The following is a 15,224-nucleotide window of genomic DNA, read 5'->3' as shown; positions in this document are numbered from 1 at the left end:
AGGAGCAGTGCAAGTGAAAAAGCAAACTCCTGCAACTGATTAGCAGCAACGGAGGCAGCAGCTGAGAGGAAATAGCCATCAGGGACTGCCTCTTTTAACAGCTTACTGAGATACTCAACACAAGCCAACTATACCAAAGCATTTCCCTTTTGCATTGTCTTCTGTAGAATGATCAAATTTCAAACCATTTCTACTTTACCAAAAATAATTCATTTTAGCCCAATTTGCTACAGGTAAAAATACACCGTATTTCTGGTGAATCAGTAAGAAGTTATTGCTACTCCATAACCTGACCTATTTTAAGAGTTGCTCAGACCATTTTGTGAGATTATTTTAGGGGCTAGTGCGGAAATGGTGTACTCCACCACTGATCCTTCCTCAAACGCTGGTGTGAAATGACATTGAGCTGCTTTGCCAAATTCTAACATATTCATGTTTAGAACATACTAAAAAAGAACAAAATCCAAACAACATTTAATGAGGGTCTCGAAAACAGAAGTGATGTATCTCACCACATCATCAAGTAAAATTCTTGGTGAGAACCACAAAAATTTAGGACTAAGTTAAACATGGCTGATGGCTAGTTGTTCACATTCTGGAACATACCAATTTTTATCCTCCTTTATTTTTATAATAGAGAATGAATTTGAAATCATAGGAATTTTACAGTTATGAATACATTCTTGGGTTTAGCAAAATCAGTGGGAGAGTTTGCCACTAACTCTAAAATATTCAGTAAACCCAGAAATTTACCTAGAGTACAGTAAGAATTCTTTCTCACTACCAAAGAGCCATTTTCTTTCATTTGTGTATCATTATATAACAATTGTTTAGAACTAAATCATATATTGTTACACATATTTTGCCTTGCAGTAAGATTTAAATAGAAAGTGGTACCAGTTGAAGTAGAAATGTTGATTCAACATCCATGTCCCAAGTAGCACAGTAGCATAACATACTACAATCTCTTCAGATCAGTACTTAAGCAGCAATTCAGCTGGGTGACTCAGATGTCATGTAGCAATGCAGCACACCATGCTAAATTACATGAAGCCAGAAAAGACCTAGAATGTGACTTGCTATACCAATTGCATAATATGTTTAATTGTTGCTTTCAGAACAAATTAGAAGTCAGGGCACAGGTTATTCTGGGACTTAACTTGTGAATTGATGACAGGCCACATCATGGAGCAACTTGTTCCTAGGCATATAACAGCAAAGCAGATAAGCAAGTACTGATCTAGTATTATTTTCCAGATGTCAAATACAGTGGGATCAAGTTTGCTCTAAGGCTACAGACATCATGTGCATGCAAACCCAACAGTAGCAGTATTCAAGATAAAACAGTACTATGAAACACTAAGTTGTATGAGAAATGAAGTCCAATACCTTAAACTAACCACTTTCAGTCACTGTTTTTTTTTATTTGTGGGTTTCCCGCCCACTCCCTGCTTTGATCTCTTGTGCTCCAGTTTCCCATTTGTAGTATTACCATTGTATTACTTTTTGAGAGAACGTAAAGAAAAATATTAAAAAAACAACCCAGTGTTATTTGAGAAGCACTCATAACGTGAGTAAGAATGCCCCCACCAAGTCTCTGAAAAGAAGCAATTGCAAAAGTAGTGGAGTGTGCTGTACATAAAATATAGGAGTGTACAAAAAACCTGGTACAACATACTACTCTGCATTAAGTGAATTCTGTCCACATATGAATTCGAAGTCAATCAAGACTTTCAGTCTTATTGTTTTAATATAGTGGTATAAACATAGTATTCTTCCAGTTTTCCATATATAGAAGAAAACTGAAAACCTCAGTTCCTTTATGTGGAAATACCCTTTTCCATACTAATCATCTGAGGATTAAAATCCTCAATTCTACACTTTTACTATTTCAGTTAATGGGGTTACTGGTAATGATACTAGGGAGATATTCCTTCTGTCTCAGAGTGAATGATGCAGAAATTTTGCCTTTTGTTTGCCAAAACACTGCTGACCATTTTAAAGCATCGATGTTCCTACGTTCTAATACCAGTTTGGGAAAAACAAGGGTGGCTCCTCTGCCATTCAGCCCTTTCTTGCCAAACTTTTCAGGAGAGGTGTCTTTTGTCCTCCTCCTTATCTAACACTTTTATCTGTCTCACCAAGACACTCTAGGCTTTGGAAGGGGCTACTCTACTTTCTGTCTTTTGTTACTTTCCTTCCTTTGCTCAGAGATAAGAGCACATGGAGAGAAAAGTGACAGTAAAACATTACATGTATTTCCTTATGGCCCAATCCCAACAGTTCTCCCGTAAACCAAGAGAGGGATTCTCATGCTTCAAGGGAAGCTGGTTGTCAACCCTTTTCTTGGACAGAAACTCTGGGTACAGGGGACAAACTAAGTTTGGAGACTACTTAACACCTGTAGGTGACAGCTTTCTCAATTTTATCTCATAAAGAGGAGTTTTTAGGAGGATTAAGCACAGCAGACCATACTCCAATAAGAAGTGCTAAATAAACCCTGTTCTTATAAATCCTTGAAATTTTCAATGTCCTGCTTTTATCCTAGGCCCTACAGGCATACAGCCATAGAAAGCTGTTCTCAAATAGACTATGAACATCAAATTATCAGTTCAGTAAGAAAAATATGCAGGTGAAGTTACTGGGCCCCTGCATAACAGCACAGCAGCATGATAAAGACAATGCATTTCTAAGGCCCTTCTGAAGCTCTTTAGGTAATACCAAATTCTTGTTATCTGATGGGATTTCATGGGCATTTTCTTCCCTTGGTCTACTGACAAGCAAGATTCATGATGTGATTCTGCTTCTGTTATGGAGAAGACTGGTGGCATAGTACAGAAGAGCTGTTAATGTTAACATAGGTACTCATGAACAGACATTCAAGTCGGACTCACAAATGTCAGCCTTTGAGGTGTAACGTGTAAGAACGGCTAACATGACTACAAGACGTCAGAAAACTAAATTTAAGGATGTTCAAAAAAGTCTGTCAAGGCAAGAATATTGAAACCGCTATGCCAAATGAGTAAATTGGTGAAGTGGTATCAACTTCTGTGAACACATAATCTGCTCCAGCCACTCTATTTCACTCCAAATAAAGAACTGGGTGGAGAATGTCCTTTTTTAGGAAATATTTTTCAAAATTTATGCTTATAAAATGGGGGAGAGAGGACAAGCATAGAGAAGCCTTTTAAATATTGTGAAGTAAATCTGATCACAAAACGCTAGGAAAAGAAATTTTGTGGGAGGGGTGAAGTGATTTTGCCTCAGTTTACCAGACCTGAAAATATTTTTTTCTTACTTCAAGGTTCATTAGTAAGGCCATTTTCAAATAACCATGGGCAATAAACACACAACAAAAGAAAAACAACAGCAGTTATTAGATTTTCATTTCTTTAAAAAAACCCAAACAAAAACAGCATAGCACCAACCACAAGACATAGTATTTAGCTTTCAGGCTAGTTAAGAATCAGGGGAAAAAAACAATATTACCATTTTGATGAACACTGAATGGTTACTATGAAGTTTTACTTCTGATGTTAAAACATAACAGCAGATGTAGAATTCCATAATATAAGGAAAAAAAAAGTGTTTTGAATGCTGTTTGTAAGGATTAGCAATATAAACTATTTTTATACTAATCTGAAGAACACTAGGCAGATTACATGCTGTAGCTCCTTCACAGAGGCTACTGATTTCTCAGGAGTTCTATTTAAGATAATTTCTACTCAGTTTGATTCATTAGTGTGTACATTCTGAGTGTGTGTGTGTATGTATGTGTATGTATGTGTGTGTATATATATATATATATGTATATATATATATATATTGCAGAGTCCAAGTAATTTTACTGTTTCAATCTTAGTACACAAAATACATTCCCTCAAATTCATTTCCATCTCCCTCCAAGTATATTGTGTTTATTTAAACTTTACTCCCAAAATCTGTGCCACTGATGGAAACAGGTCACATTTGCAGAAGGACTGTGCTAACAATGTTGTTTTCTATGAAGACCAAATCTGCTAAAGCAAATCTAAATTTAGATAACAAAAAACTATTCTGGACTTGAAATAAGTAAGAATGAGAACACTACAAAATGCCAGACAAAATAAATAAATAATCTTCATTTGTTAATTTCCCTCTTGGTTAATTAACACCTATAAATGACCTTTAGCATTGACAAATCCAACTTCATCCAGAAAGCCAAGGTTTAAGAATATCTATCCAAATAGGATTGATTACTGATTACAGCATTGTGAGGAGCACAATTCAATCTGATTTTTTTTTTTTTTTTTTTAAAAAAAGGCTGGAACTGCATTCCTGAGTAAGCTGATGTGACTGCCAATGAGGTAAAATGCAGAGAGTCATTACACTATAATAATGTTGATGCTACCATTTGTACATTTATCTAAAGCACAGAACATATATCATTTTAGACTGAAATTAAACCTTGTCAGAAATAATTTTTCTTTATATTGTTTGGAATTAAAAACATATTGAATTGATCATTAAGAAAATTCTCTTCTCTCTATCTTTGTGTTTTTCAGACCGTGTCTGCATCCTTAGGCAATGAAACAATTTTTATAATTGTAATAAAACAACAAAGTGTTGACTTTAAGTTAAGGAAATTGTTGCTTGAATGACTAAATACTTCAGCAAACACAATAAATCCTTCTAAGTTTAACATACAGATAAACCACATGCTTGAACAGGTATATGCATTTCACAATTTTTCATAATGTAATTTTGCCTAAACTTATTTCAGTTTTAGTCTTTTGCTCAGTGTTTATAGAGCAGGTCTGCATGTCTAGATTTTAATATAGGTCTAGTCAAAAAGCATCTACCCGTAAGCAGGAAAACTAAAAACATGCCATTAGAAAGACACAGTTTATAGCACAAAGTACAGCAGTAATGTTATACTCCAGTAAGAAATACAACTGAAGCATCTACCTGTATTTGAAAGAGAGGAATAGTAACAGAGTCAAGCCCAAATACTTGTCTCTAGACACAGAAGTTTCAGTTTGGCAATACAAATTTAGAATCATAGATCTCAATGTTTACTTTCTCCTAAAGCCAGAAAACACAAGCATCACTGAACTATATTCCCAACATGAGCATATCAACACATGCTACAGAAAAACCTCTAGAATATTATTTGTTTTCAAAAAGCATCAGAGAAAGACAGTCTGTCATTTAAAACCAGTTATAAATAGTATTTGTAACAATTCTTCAAAAAAGAAGAGGGGACACTCATTTCCTCTTGAGTTTGCAGCAATGTCACAACTGATCAATTTAATCTCAATTTAGTTCCAGCAACAGTTTGGTGCAATTTTTTTTTTTTAAATGTTAGAATCTTTAATCTCTGAACTGTCATATATCTTCTAATCTCAAAGACTATTTTAGATTCCTTTCGCCCTCCTTTTGGCTCCTAATGCTACATATCCTATCCAACATGTAATCATTATTGCCACGCTTGAGAAAACACGAGAAGATTTCCCCTCCCAAATACACAGAGGACGAATGAACCTACTACTGCTTGTCCACATGCTGCAAGGGTAACTAACATAGAATATCCTCTACAGGCAGTAAGTGTCTGTCTTACAGAAGTATGCAAACCAAACTCACCCCATGGTAGAGGACACGGAGACAGTAAGACGCTAACTCCGCAGAAAAATAGAGTTAAAACTACATATTAAAAAAATATTGAGAACTATTTTTTACACTGAAGTACTACATTTTATCACTTACTCATCTGTGATAGCCTTAAGTGTTTTTCAGTTTTCACTTTCCAAATTCATCCTTACTGGTCATGTTACTTGTTGGCTACTGCATTAAACAAGGATGTTCAGTCCATACAGAGAAAACACCACACCAATATTATTGTTGAGCAATTGGTACACACCAGACTCATTTACCCATTTACAGAATAATCTGAAAGACAGCTGATGCAGAGTTGATGCAGTTGATGCAGGAAATAGGCTCTACAGAAAGTCTTCACCTTCTCAGTATGAGATTGATTTTTAAATTTTTGAAATAGTCTATAGAGCAACTACCAAGGCAGAGACATTTAAAGAAGGTAATTTTACATATACTATACTAAGCCTCATTCTTCAAATTTAGTGTATTACTATCAGCTAACCATGGTACAAAGAACTAAGCATCTTCAAGAACAAATGAATATACAGATTTAGAATAATGAACATCTTAATACATCAGTGACTCCTTGAAAGGCCTTTGGACCACTAATGACTACAGTCTAGTTATACAAACATCACGTTTTATCAATCAGTGGTACATACAATACTATTTAAAAGCATGATTTCTCATTAGAATAGGCTGTTTCAGTTGGAAGGGTCCTAAACCAATCATGTAGTCCAACTGCCTGACCACTTCAGGGCTGACCAAAAGTTAAAGCATGTTATTAAAGGTGTTGTCCAAATACCTCTAACACTAACAGACATGGTGCATCAACCACCTCTTTAGGAAGCCTGTTCCAGGGTTTGAGCACCTGCTGGTAAATAAATGCTTCCTATTGTCCAGTCTAAATCTCCCCTGAATGGCTCCTAAACTAATTATATTACTTAGTGTTCATATACCGACAGTGCAATATATGCCAGATAATATTATTAGGATTTGGCTCTGTTAGTTTATGTGCATGTGTACACATAGTATTATGCTTTTTAGCGCTCCACGAAAATAAGTTTACTTAGGTTCCCACTGTAGAAGAACGAACGCATTTAATTGTTAGCAGCTATAACATTAAAGTACTATGCAAGCAAAAGTTGTACATGTATTGTCATAATAGTAAAACACCCCCATGCTGCAGCTTGTCAACATGCTTCTGGATCTCATTTTTTGTATGTTTACCTGCTACTTATCCTTTTGCTGATGCAAGTTTGGAGTAACTATTTTAATATTAATATCAGGGATATTTTAAACACAAATCTTTTTACTATCAATAGTTTTCCATGTGAATATTAATGCAAAAATTTTTAACAAGCATTTACTAAAAATCAAATACATATACCTGCAGAATCTGTTGAATTTGGGTAAAGAGTGTTACATTTATGCATACTTGCCTATCGATTTACTATATTAAATAATTTCATTTTAAACACCTGTGAGAATTATTTATTAGTCAGAAGTTGTTCAGAATTCTTAGAGAAAGATTCTGTTACTAAAAGGCTCGTCTTTGTATCAGATGGAATAGAAAATAATTATGCACCATAAACATTCTGATTCCATTTTACTCTATTATTTTAAAATGTATGTTACAAAGATTAAAATAATAAAAGGCCATCTTAATCCATGTAATGGTACATATCACCTGTCTCTGTCAATGAGACATTTAAAAGCATCTCTATTAGAAACACAAATCAATACACTCAGGGGACTGCAATAACTGTTTCAAGCAATTTGTATTATCATTTCATTCTTGATGTTCCTACTCAGAGCAACTTATTATGAATGGCGTGAAAATGGCAACCTGTCACAATTGATTTTTTTCTAAACCTCTTGCAAGAATTTTTTCCTTTCTTAATATAATTAAGTATCTTCTTACTAAACACAGGTCTAGGTTGTAACACAGCCTACAACTGAAGTTTCATTTCTTTATAACTGAGGGCCCTCCTCAACTCACGTTAGTAACATTACTGATGAAATGAAGAGCTATTTGCTTTGTTTTGAACTGAAAGAACCTTGTACAGAGGGAAGCACTCAAAATTCTGGTATCTTTTCAACAGACAAATCTCTTGACAATGTTTTCATTGCTTATAAAAAAAAATCCCTGGAAGAGCATTCTGGGTACTGACTGTAACCTCAGTTATTTTGCTCTACTTCCTCTGTGAGACCAAATAGATTTGAGTAATCTGTTATAAACATTCCTTGTTTATGTGTAGCTTTGGACAAATAATTTATAGTAAAATAATCTGAGAGAAGTGGGAATTAATATTTGGCTGAGAGATAAAAGTGTAAAAAGTATAAGTGCACGTCTTTTGCCTAAGACAAATGTTTCTATTAGTATCTGTAGCACTCTTAGCTAACAGAAGAATAATTTTAATTCCAAAAGGAGACTGAGGCAGAATTCACTTCTCATACCAAAGTTCAAGCCAGTTCAGCACACACAAAAAACATTGGAGTAAAAAGCTTGTAGATTCTTGGATTTAGGTACATCTATTTTTAAGTTTTACGAAAACATAAGTAGGAAATCACACAGCAAGGCTAACTTACCTTGTTTTTTGGATTGGATGTGTTCATTACACTTCGAGTTTCCTTGCCTGTGTAAATGACAACACCAATTACAGTTCCTGAAAAACACACAAAAAGAGGGGTGTCAAGTAGTTATGACAAAATCTGTCTGAATTAAAAACTTCCTGTAATCTACAGTTCCTCAAACAAATCAATTGTATAAAAAAAAGCCCAAACATTTATGCAATGTACATATTATTGTGAATGTTGTTTTTCAGAATTGACTACGAAGGATCGTAACTTCTTTAATTAGCATCCATAAAAACGACATGTTTCCCTTATTTTTAATGGAAACAATACTTTCAATATAACTGGTTAAAAACCTGAATTTGACCTTAAAATTTTCTCTAACTGTTTTCAGAAGTTAACACACAGCATAAATAACTGCCCTTCAGAAGGAATACAAAAATGAGTACAATGTCTGCTAGCTGTCATCTATAATGATGTAAAATCTATTTCACCAAATTACTTTGATCAAATCCCATACAAAAATATTCTCCTGTTCATTAACTTAAAAAAAGTATTCCCCTGTTCCAATTATCTTTTAGTCAATTTTTACTGGATGGTATAGGAAAATTTGGCTTCAGCATTTTTTATTAATATGGCACTATCTTACTTTTTAGCACAAACCCATTATTTCTATTTTCAAGTGACCTGAAAGGGTTTTCTAGCAGCACAACCAATAATGTGATATATTTTGTTATCTTTATGTTATAAAGAAATAATTAACATAAATTGTCAGAACCACCATGTTCAGAAAACTTTAAAAGCTGTAATATGACACATTTGTCTGATGTCAGAGTAACTTAATTTGTCTTTGACAATCAGGACCACACGCAAGATCTGCCACCACCACTCTTGCAGCATAACAAGTCATAAAAAAATTGAAGAAACACACAAAGAAAAAAAAGATAACAATTAAAGATGTTGGAATTAAAGAAAGGCAATTTCATTTACTCAAAAAGGAGAATGGAAGTGAAAACTTCGAATCCACGTACAAAACATCAGTGATTACATCGTCTGGACAACTAAAAATTAGTTTATCTATTATTTTCCTCTTCATACTAAAGCTTTTATGTCAAGGGAAGACTTAAGAAACATTTTCCCCGAGGCTAGTCTGCCTCTACTAACTGTTCCAGATGCAAATCTGCACACTAGTATATAGGTAACACGCCCCCAACACACTCCAAAATTCCTCCTGACTTTTGTAAAATAATAGTTATTGATCCATAATTTCTGAACTCTTCTACTGGTCTCCAACCAATGTCCATATCCCTTTGGGGCATTTCATTTTGGAGTGATCATCTGAGCTGACCTCTATTCAATGGTCAAAACACACTGGACAATATTCCGTTGGGAATCTCCTCCTGCACACCCCAACAATGTACCTCCTTAGTTCAGTAAAAGTTGGGGAGGATTTCTCTGTTCCTGCTGGCACCTTTTCACTAAGTTTCACTTGGCTAGGCTGCTGCAGCTCAGAAAAATAAGCTGTCCTACTTGATTCGTATTTTGCCCCTTGAAAAGTTGGTTTTGAAGGTGAAAGGCAGATAAAATCCATTTTGACTACTGAATTGTGATCAATGCAAAGTGGCTCTCATATAAATTGGGCAACCACTGATTGGTAAGGGCAGAGTGGTTAATGAAGAAGAGAGAAGTTAGAGGAGATACCACTAGAATGAACATGGGGGCCTGGAAAAGAGATAAAAAGAGACTTGTGCAGAGTTAACACAAATAGTCAGGTGTACTCTGAATCTGGTGTGTGATCATATTAATTTTCAGTATCTCCCAAGCATTATGTAAACCATAAGAAAACAAGAGAGTGCTCAAACTAATTTAAATCATGTGTAGGACTTGGCATAAAATAGTGCTTTTTACAGCTGTGCAGTTATACAAATTGTTCTGATTTTATCTAAAGTGTCTTTGCAAGACTGACACCTGCCAAAATGATCACAAAATTCCATTAATACAATCTCCTCTTAATAGGTATCTCAGCAGGTCTCTCAGAAAACTGCATTATCTTGTTTAGGCTTTGAGCCACACTGATCATTACAGTAAATGGAAAGGAAAAAATGAAAAAGTTGGGAAAAAGTTGGTCCGTACTGTAGTGGACATTTTGAGGCTTTTTAAAATTTAACTGCTGACTTTCCTCTCTCCCTTTCCAAAAGGAAAGCTACCAAAGCTTTCAATAAAAATACCACAGTCAATGATAACATGAATACAAATGATCTGAAAGATAAGTGATTTAATTAAAGATAACCTAAATGGTTTTCAGAATACTCAGTGGTTCAAATTATTTGGTCATATTTAAAGTTGTTTCTTCAGTGATAGCAGTTTTTCAAGTTTTCACTAACCAAAACTTCCTTTCCTTCAGGCACTGTTATTAGTTCCACAGCAATAATATAGATATTAATAATGGCACATAGATTCTGTATCTTACTGTTTCCTTTTTAAAACTCACTAGCATGTTACCTGTAAGTGAAAAAAGTCAGAATATTTTTTCCTATCCCACTTATTAAAGAATAACAAAAGGATGGCTGCATGCTTAGGACTCCAGGGAGGGTCTTTTGACTTCCACCCCTGCCACTGTGATCCTCACAGATTAGTCTGTATGTTTTGTGGTTACGATAAACCTAATCATACACACAGTCACCAGATCTGTCAGGGCTTTACAGCAAGGGGTAGAAAGCACTTCAGATTTGGTAGCAGTGGGAATCTCCATTTAGTTATCTAAAGTACCAATTCTGAGTATATATTAGGTGTGACAAAATGGGTTTTGTTTGTTTTTTTTTTTTTCCCCACTTAGCCTACTGTTATTCTAAGGGGTAAGGAGACATACTGAAACCAAGGAAAGTAAACACCTTCCAAATCTACGCATTTGAAGAATCTGTCTCCTGAACTTTACTTGCTGATTTAAAGAGGCTGTGGAATACTTTATTCTTGAGTTGCTTGATGGTACATGATTTTGTTGAACCAATTTTTTGGTTCCCCAAATTCAAAAAGAAAATAGAAATAGTTTTTCAATACTTTTCTTGTCACTTGTACTGCTCTAGAAATAGGCTTTTTTTTTTTTTTTTCCTGTAGAATCCATTATTGTAGTATCCTGATATTTTCATGTTCTTACTAATCTGCATTCAACATGTAGTTGATAAAATTCTTTGATATCTTTAGACACTTACATTTACCGTTACTGATCTGCAAGATGATTGATTTGTGGTCTCTCTCCTCTAGAACTGTCAGAATACCAGCAACCAGAGCCCAAGTTTTCTGAGGTGTTCCCCACTAATTCCAGAAACACTTTTCCTAGCCTGACCTTGACAAATAGCAATGGCATGTGTCTTGGAGACAGTGGGCTCTCCTAGCTGATGCAATGTGTTTTACATAGTATGTCAAAGGGAATATCAGAAAACTCACCACATTTAATCACTGGAAGGAGGAACATGAGAAGAACACCCTTGCCTAACAATTCTCCTGTATACCCTATGAAAAAACTTTTAAAATTTCAGTAAGCTTTGTATCTGCAAATCAAATACATATTTCTTTCCTGGGTGTCAGTGATGTAGCTCCCTGTTTCCACCCCTGAGAATGACAGCATCGGTTAGTAATAGGTCAAGATAGTAGTGCAGGTTGACCTGGAATGCTTTGTAACAATTTCCAAGGATTTGGCAAGGGCATGACATAGTCTCAAGAGCAACGGGTCACATATTTGCTTGGCTTAGTAACAGATGATGTCCAGGCTGCTTAAGAAGCTCTGAAGGAAGCAGCTTTCCAAGCTAGGATGCCTTAAAGGCTGCCATACTGAAGAGTCTTAAGGTGAATTATGAGATGCACAATGTTGCAGGGCAGAACTCTACCCCCTACCATCTGGGTACAGACTACAAACCCACTTTCTTAAATGAGGCAAGGTAATACAAGATTAGGATTGCACATAGACATCATATACTTTGGGGTGAAAAATACCTGCATGTAACAGAACTGTGAGCCTAGACAGTAAGGAGACTGAAATAAGATACAAGTGTGGCTGAGGTGAGGTAGCTATCTACAGAGTAGAAAAACTAGTAAAGACTTTCACAAGCTACAGGCTGTTTATTCTGTTTTCACGGAATCTGAGTGGCACTTGTCTGCAGAGGCTGTGTGCAAGCATAATCTTCCACTAAAGTTTTTAGATATAATCAAGACAGGCCATGGCAGGGGAGGGGATGCAGAGGTGCCTGCAACTTGTGTATGTAGACTCCACCACTGACATCCTGCCATGGCAGGTTTTAAGCAAGGCAATTTAGATGTGTTTATAATTCAGTCAGAGTCACAAGTGTTTTCATTAAAAAGATTTTCTGTTGTCACAAATCTTGGAAATTCAGTTATGAAGTCCAATGTTTTTCAAAAAGTTGTAAAAATTTGAATTTAATCAGATTAGCATCAAGTATCCTAACTCAGCTATTGTCCTGGTTTGTCTGAGATATAAACTAGTAGCTAGTTTAGTGTTGTGTTTTGGAGTTAGTATGAGGATAATATTGATAACACACAGATGTGTTTAGTTGTTGCTAAGCAGTTTTTTTACTAAGTCAAGGATTTTTCAGCTTCTCATGTCCTGCCAGTGAGAAGGCTGGAAGCGCACAAGAAGCTGGGAGAGGATACAGCTAGGAGAGCTGACCCAAACTGGCCAAAGGGATATTCCATACCATATGACATCATACCCAGTACATAAACTGGGAGGAGGGCTGGCCAGGAAGGGCAGAACACTGCTTGGGAACTGGCTGAACATCAGTCAGTGGGGTGGTGAGCAATTGCACTGTGCATCACTTGTCTGTCTTGGGGTTTATTCACTCTCTTTTTGTTATCTTCCTTTTAGTTACAATTATTATGACTATATTTTCTTTAATTTCAATTATTAAATTGTTCTTATCTCAACCCATGAGTTTTACTTGTTTTCGATTTTCCTCCCCATCTCACCATGGGGTGGGTGGAAGAGAGGAGTGAGCAAGCAGCTCCATGGTGCTTAGTTGCTGACTGGGGTTAAACCATAACAGCTATGTACGTTCAATTAGAAGTGAGATGAAAACAACTGAATGATACATCAGTTATAAACCAAATCTAGAACATATTAATTTTAACAATCAGCTAATTGTTTCCCTCTATGAGTCTTCTTCATGACTACATGCACAGTGCACCTGTAAGATCTCATAAATTCCTTATTGGGTAACGAGCAGAAAAAAGGCAATGATCTCCTACTCTTCATTAAAGGCCTCATCTTCTCAAATGCTAACATTAGCTTCACAGAGGTGCTGAGCAATTCTTAAAATCTGGATTTATGATGCCTTACAGAACAAGCAAATTTCCAAATAAAAATCTTACATGATTGATAACTGTGGTACTTACATGAGAGGAGCACACTATCACAGTATTAAATTGAGTTAATACATGAAATAAGTGAAATGAATGATACGCCAAAATTTAGATTAAGAAGATATAATGCCACACAATCAGTTACTGAAGGAAATTATTTCTCTCTACTACCTTAGTTCAACCAACTTCTGTATGCACATCACGACACCAGTCTTAATTACTTGACCACATATTTTTTCCCTTCAGAAGGGGCTGCACTCATAAAGAATCATTCAATATTTTTACTTTGTATCATTCAGTGAGTGCCCTGAGTTTCCCTTTAGAGTCTTACTCCACTATTCAAAACTATGCTCCAGCAAGAGAATTATCTTCTCCTATGTTCCTCTACTGCCATCATTAATGATGAACCTAAATCCTCCATAAACAACTAAAACCTTCACAAGACCCCTCAGAAGCAAAAAACCCAAATGTACTAAGGCATCAATTTTAAGGAGCACTGTTTCCATTAATTTGGGTGCCAATTTTAGATGGCAGATCAAGAGGCCTCAGACCTTTGCTACACTTCTGAACAAAAGCAAATCATCTACCTCAGAAATGAAAACGTGAATGGTTTCAATTAAAATTCAAAATTACTGATTCAGAATTACTGACTTTGCAAATGTATACTCTTTGAGTGCAGTTTTCCCCTGTATATAAATTCATAAGCAGCACCTTTTTAAACACAAGTTACAGATCTTGACTATTTAAGTTAACCTAGCTGAGGACAATTTTAGGCATCATCCATTTGACAAAACAGTTTACCAGTGCAATCAAATTAAACAATGCTGAGCATCAAAGGACATGGCTATCTTTTCAGACCCTGGAAAGGAGTGCTCAGACACAGACTCCTCTGCCACCTCCTCAAACTTGATCTCTTCTCCAAAACCCTCCAGCAGGCTCCACACTGATGTAGGAGACCTTTCTAGCAGGGACTAACTGTACAAGTGAGATGGAGACCCTTTTTTACTTTTTTCCCATCCCTCCCTACCCCTCCTCCTCTTGGCTCATGTTTCCAGTTGCTCCAATTCCCTGTCTTAAATCCTAGCTCCTTTTCAGAAATCATGCTTTCCTTATTCTGCCTTTTTGTGCTGAAGAAACAGCCCTTTTGCTCTACAGTCCTTTTGACTTTTCTTACATAGAGAAAAGATGGAAGAAAATAATTTTTTGGTCTTTAAAAAGTTACAAGGCTTTAAGCTTGAATACAGCATCTAGATAATGTGAACTCCTTATAATACCCGAGACATGTGAAACATTATATTTAGAACCCATTATTTCAAAATTACAGAACTGTATAACTGATCTATAGTTTCTGATTAAGATTTTGCAAACTTTACCCACAGCACAGAGTATACATAAATCTCCTAATGAAATGCAAAACCACCCTTGATTTTCAGCAGAACCCTATCCACAGTGAGCTGAATAGAGCACTTCACAACCTGAAGTTTTAAATAAAAGAAAAAGCTCAGTGACCTTAATGGGCTACAAGGGACAGCACTACAGAAACAGAAAAACTTAAGTAAAAAATATTAAAGAGGATTAAAAAGGTATGAAAATACTGTGAGTAGCATGATGAAACCAACGGGAAGGCAGACAGAGAAGCA

General features: G+C 35.7%; 1 protein-coding gene across 1 annotated transcript in view; it reads right to left on the bottom strand.

The window, feature by feature from the left end:
• Positions 1–15,224, bottom strand: part of ATP9B (ATPase phospholipid transporting 9B (putative)) — a 165,464-nt gene that overhangs the window by 67,773 nt on the left and 82,467 nt on the right. Inside the window, exon 11 of the mRNA XM_026843584.1 lies at positions 8,227–8,303. Coding sequence (XP_026699385.1) covers positions 8,227–8,303 — 77 coding nt within the window. The remainder of the gene's footprint in view (positions 1–8,226; positions 8,304–15,224) is intronic.

The sequence above is a fragment of the Athene cunicularia genome (assembly GCF_003259725.1).
Source record: "Athene cunicularia isolate RWA chromosome 2 unlocalized genomic scaffold, athCun1 chr2_part1, whole genome shotgun sequence".
NCBI classification, from domain to species: Eukaryota; Metazoa; Chordata; class Aves; order Strigiformes; family Strigidae; genus Athene; species Athene cunicularia.
Note: the sequence above shows the minus strand (reverse complement) of the source record. Positions and strands in the feature narration are given on the sequence as shown.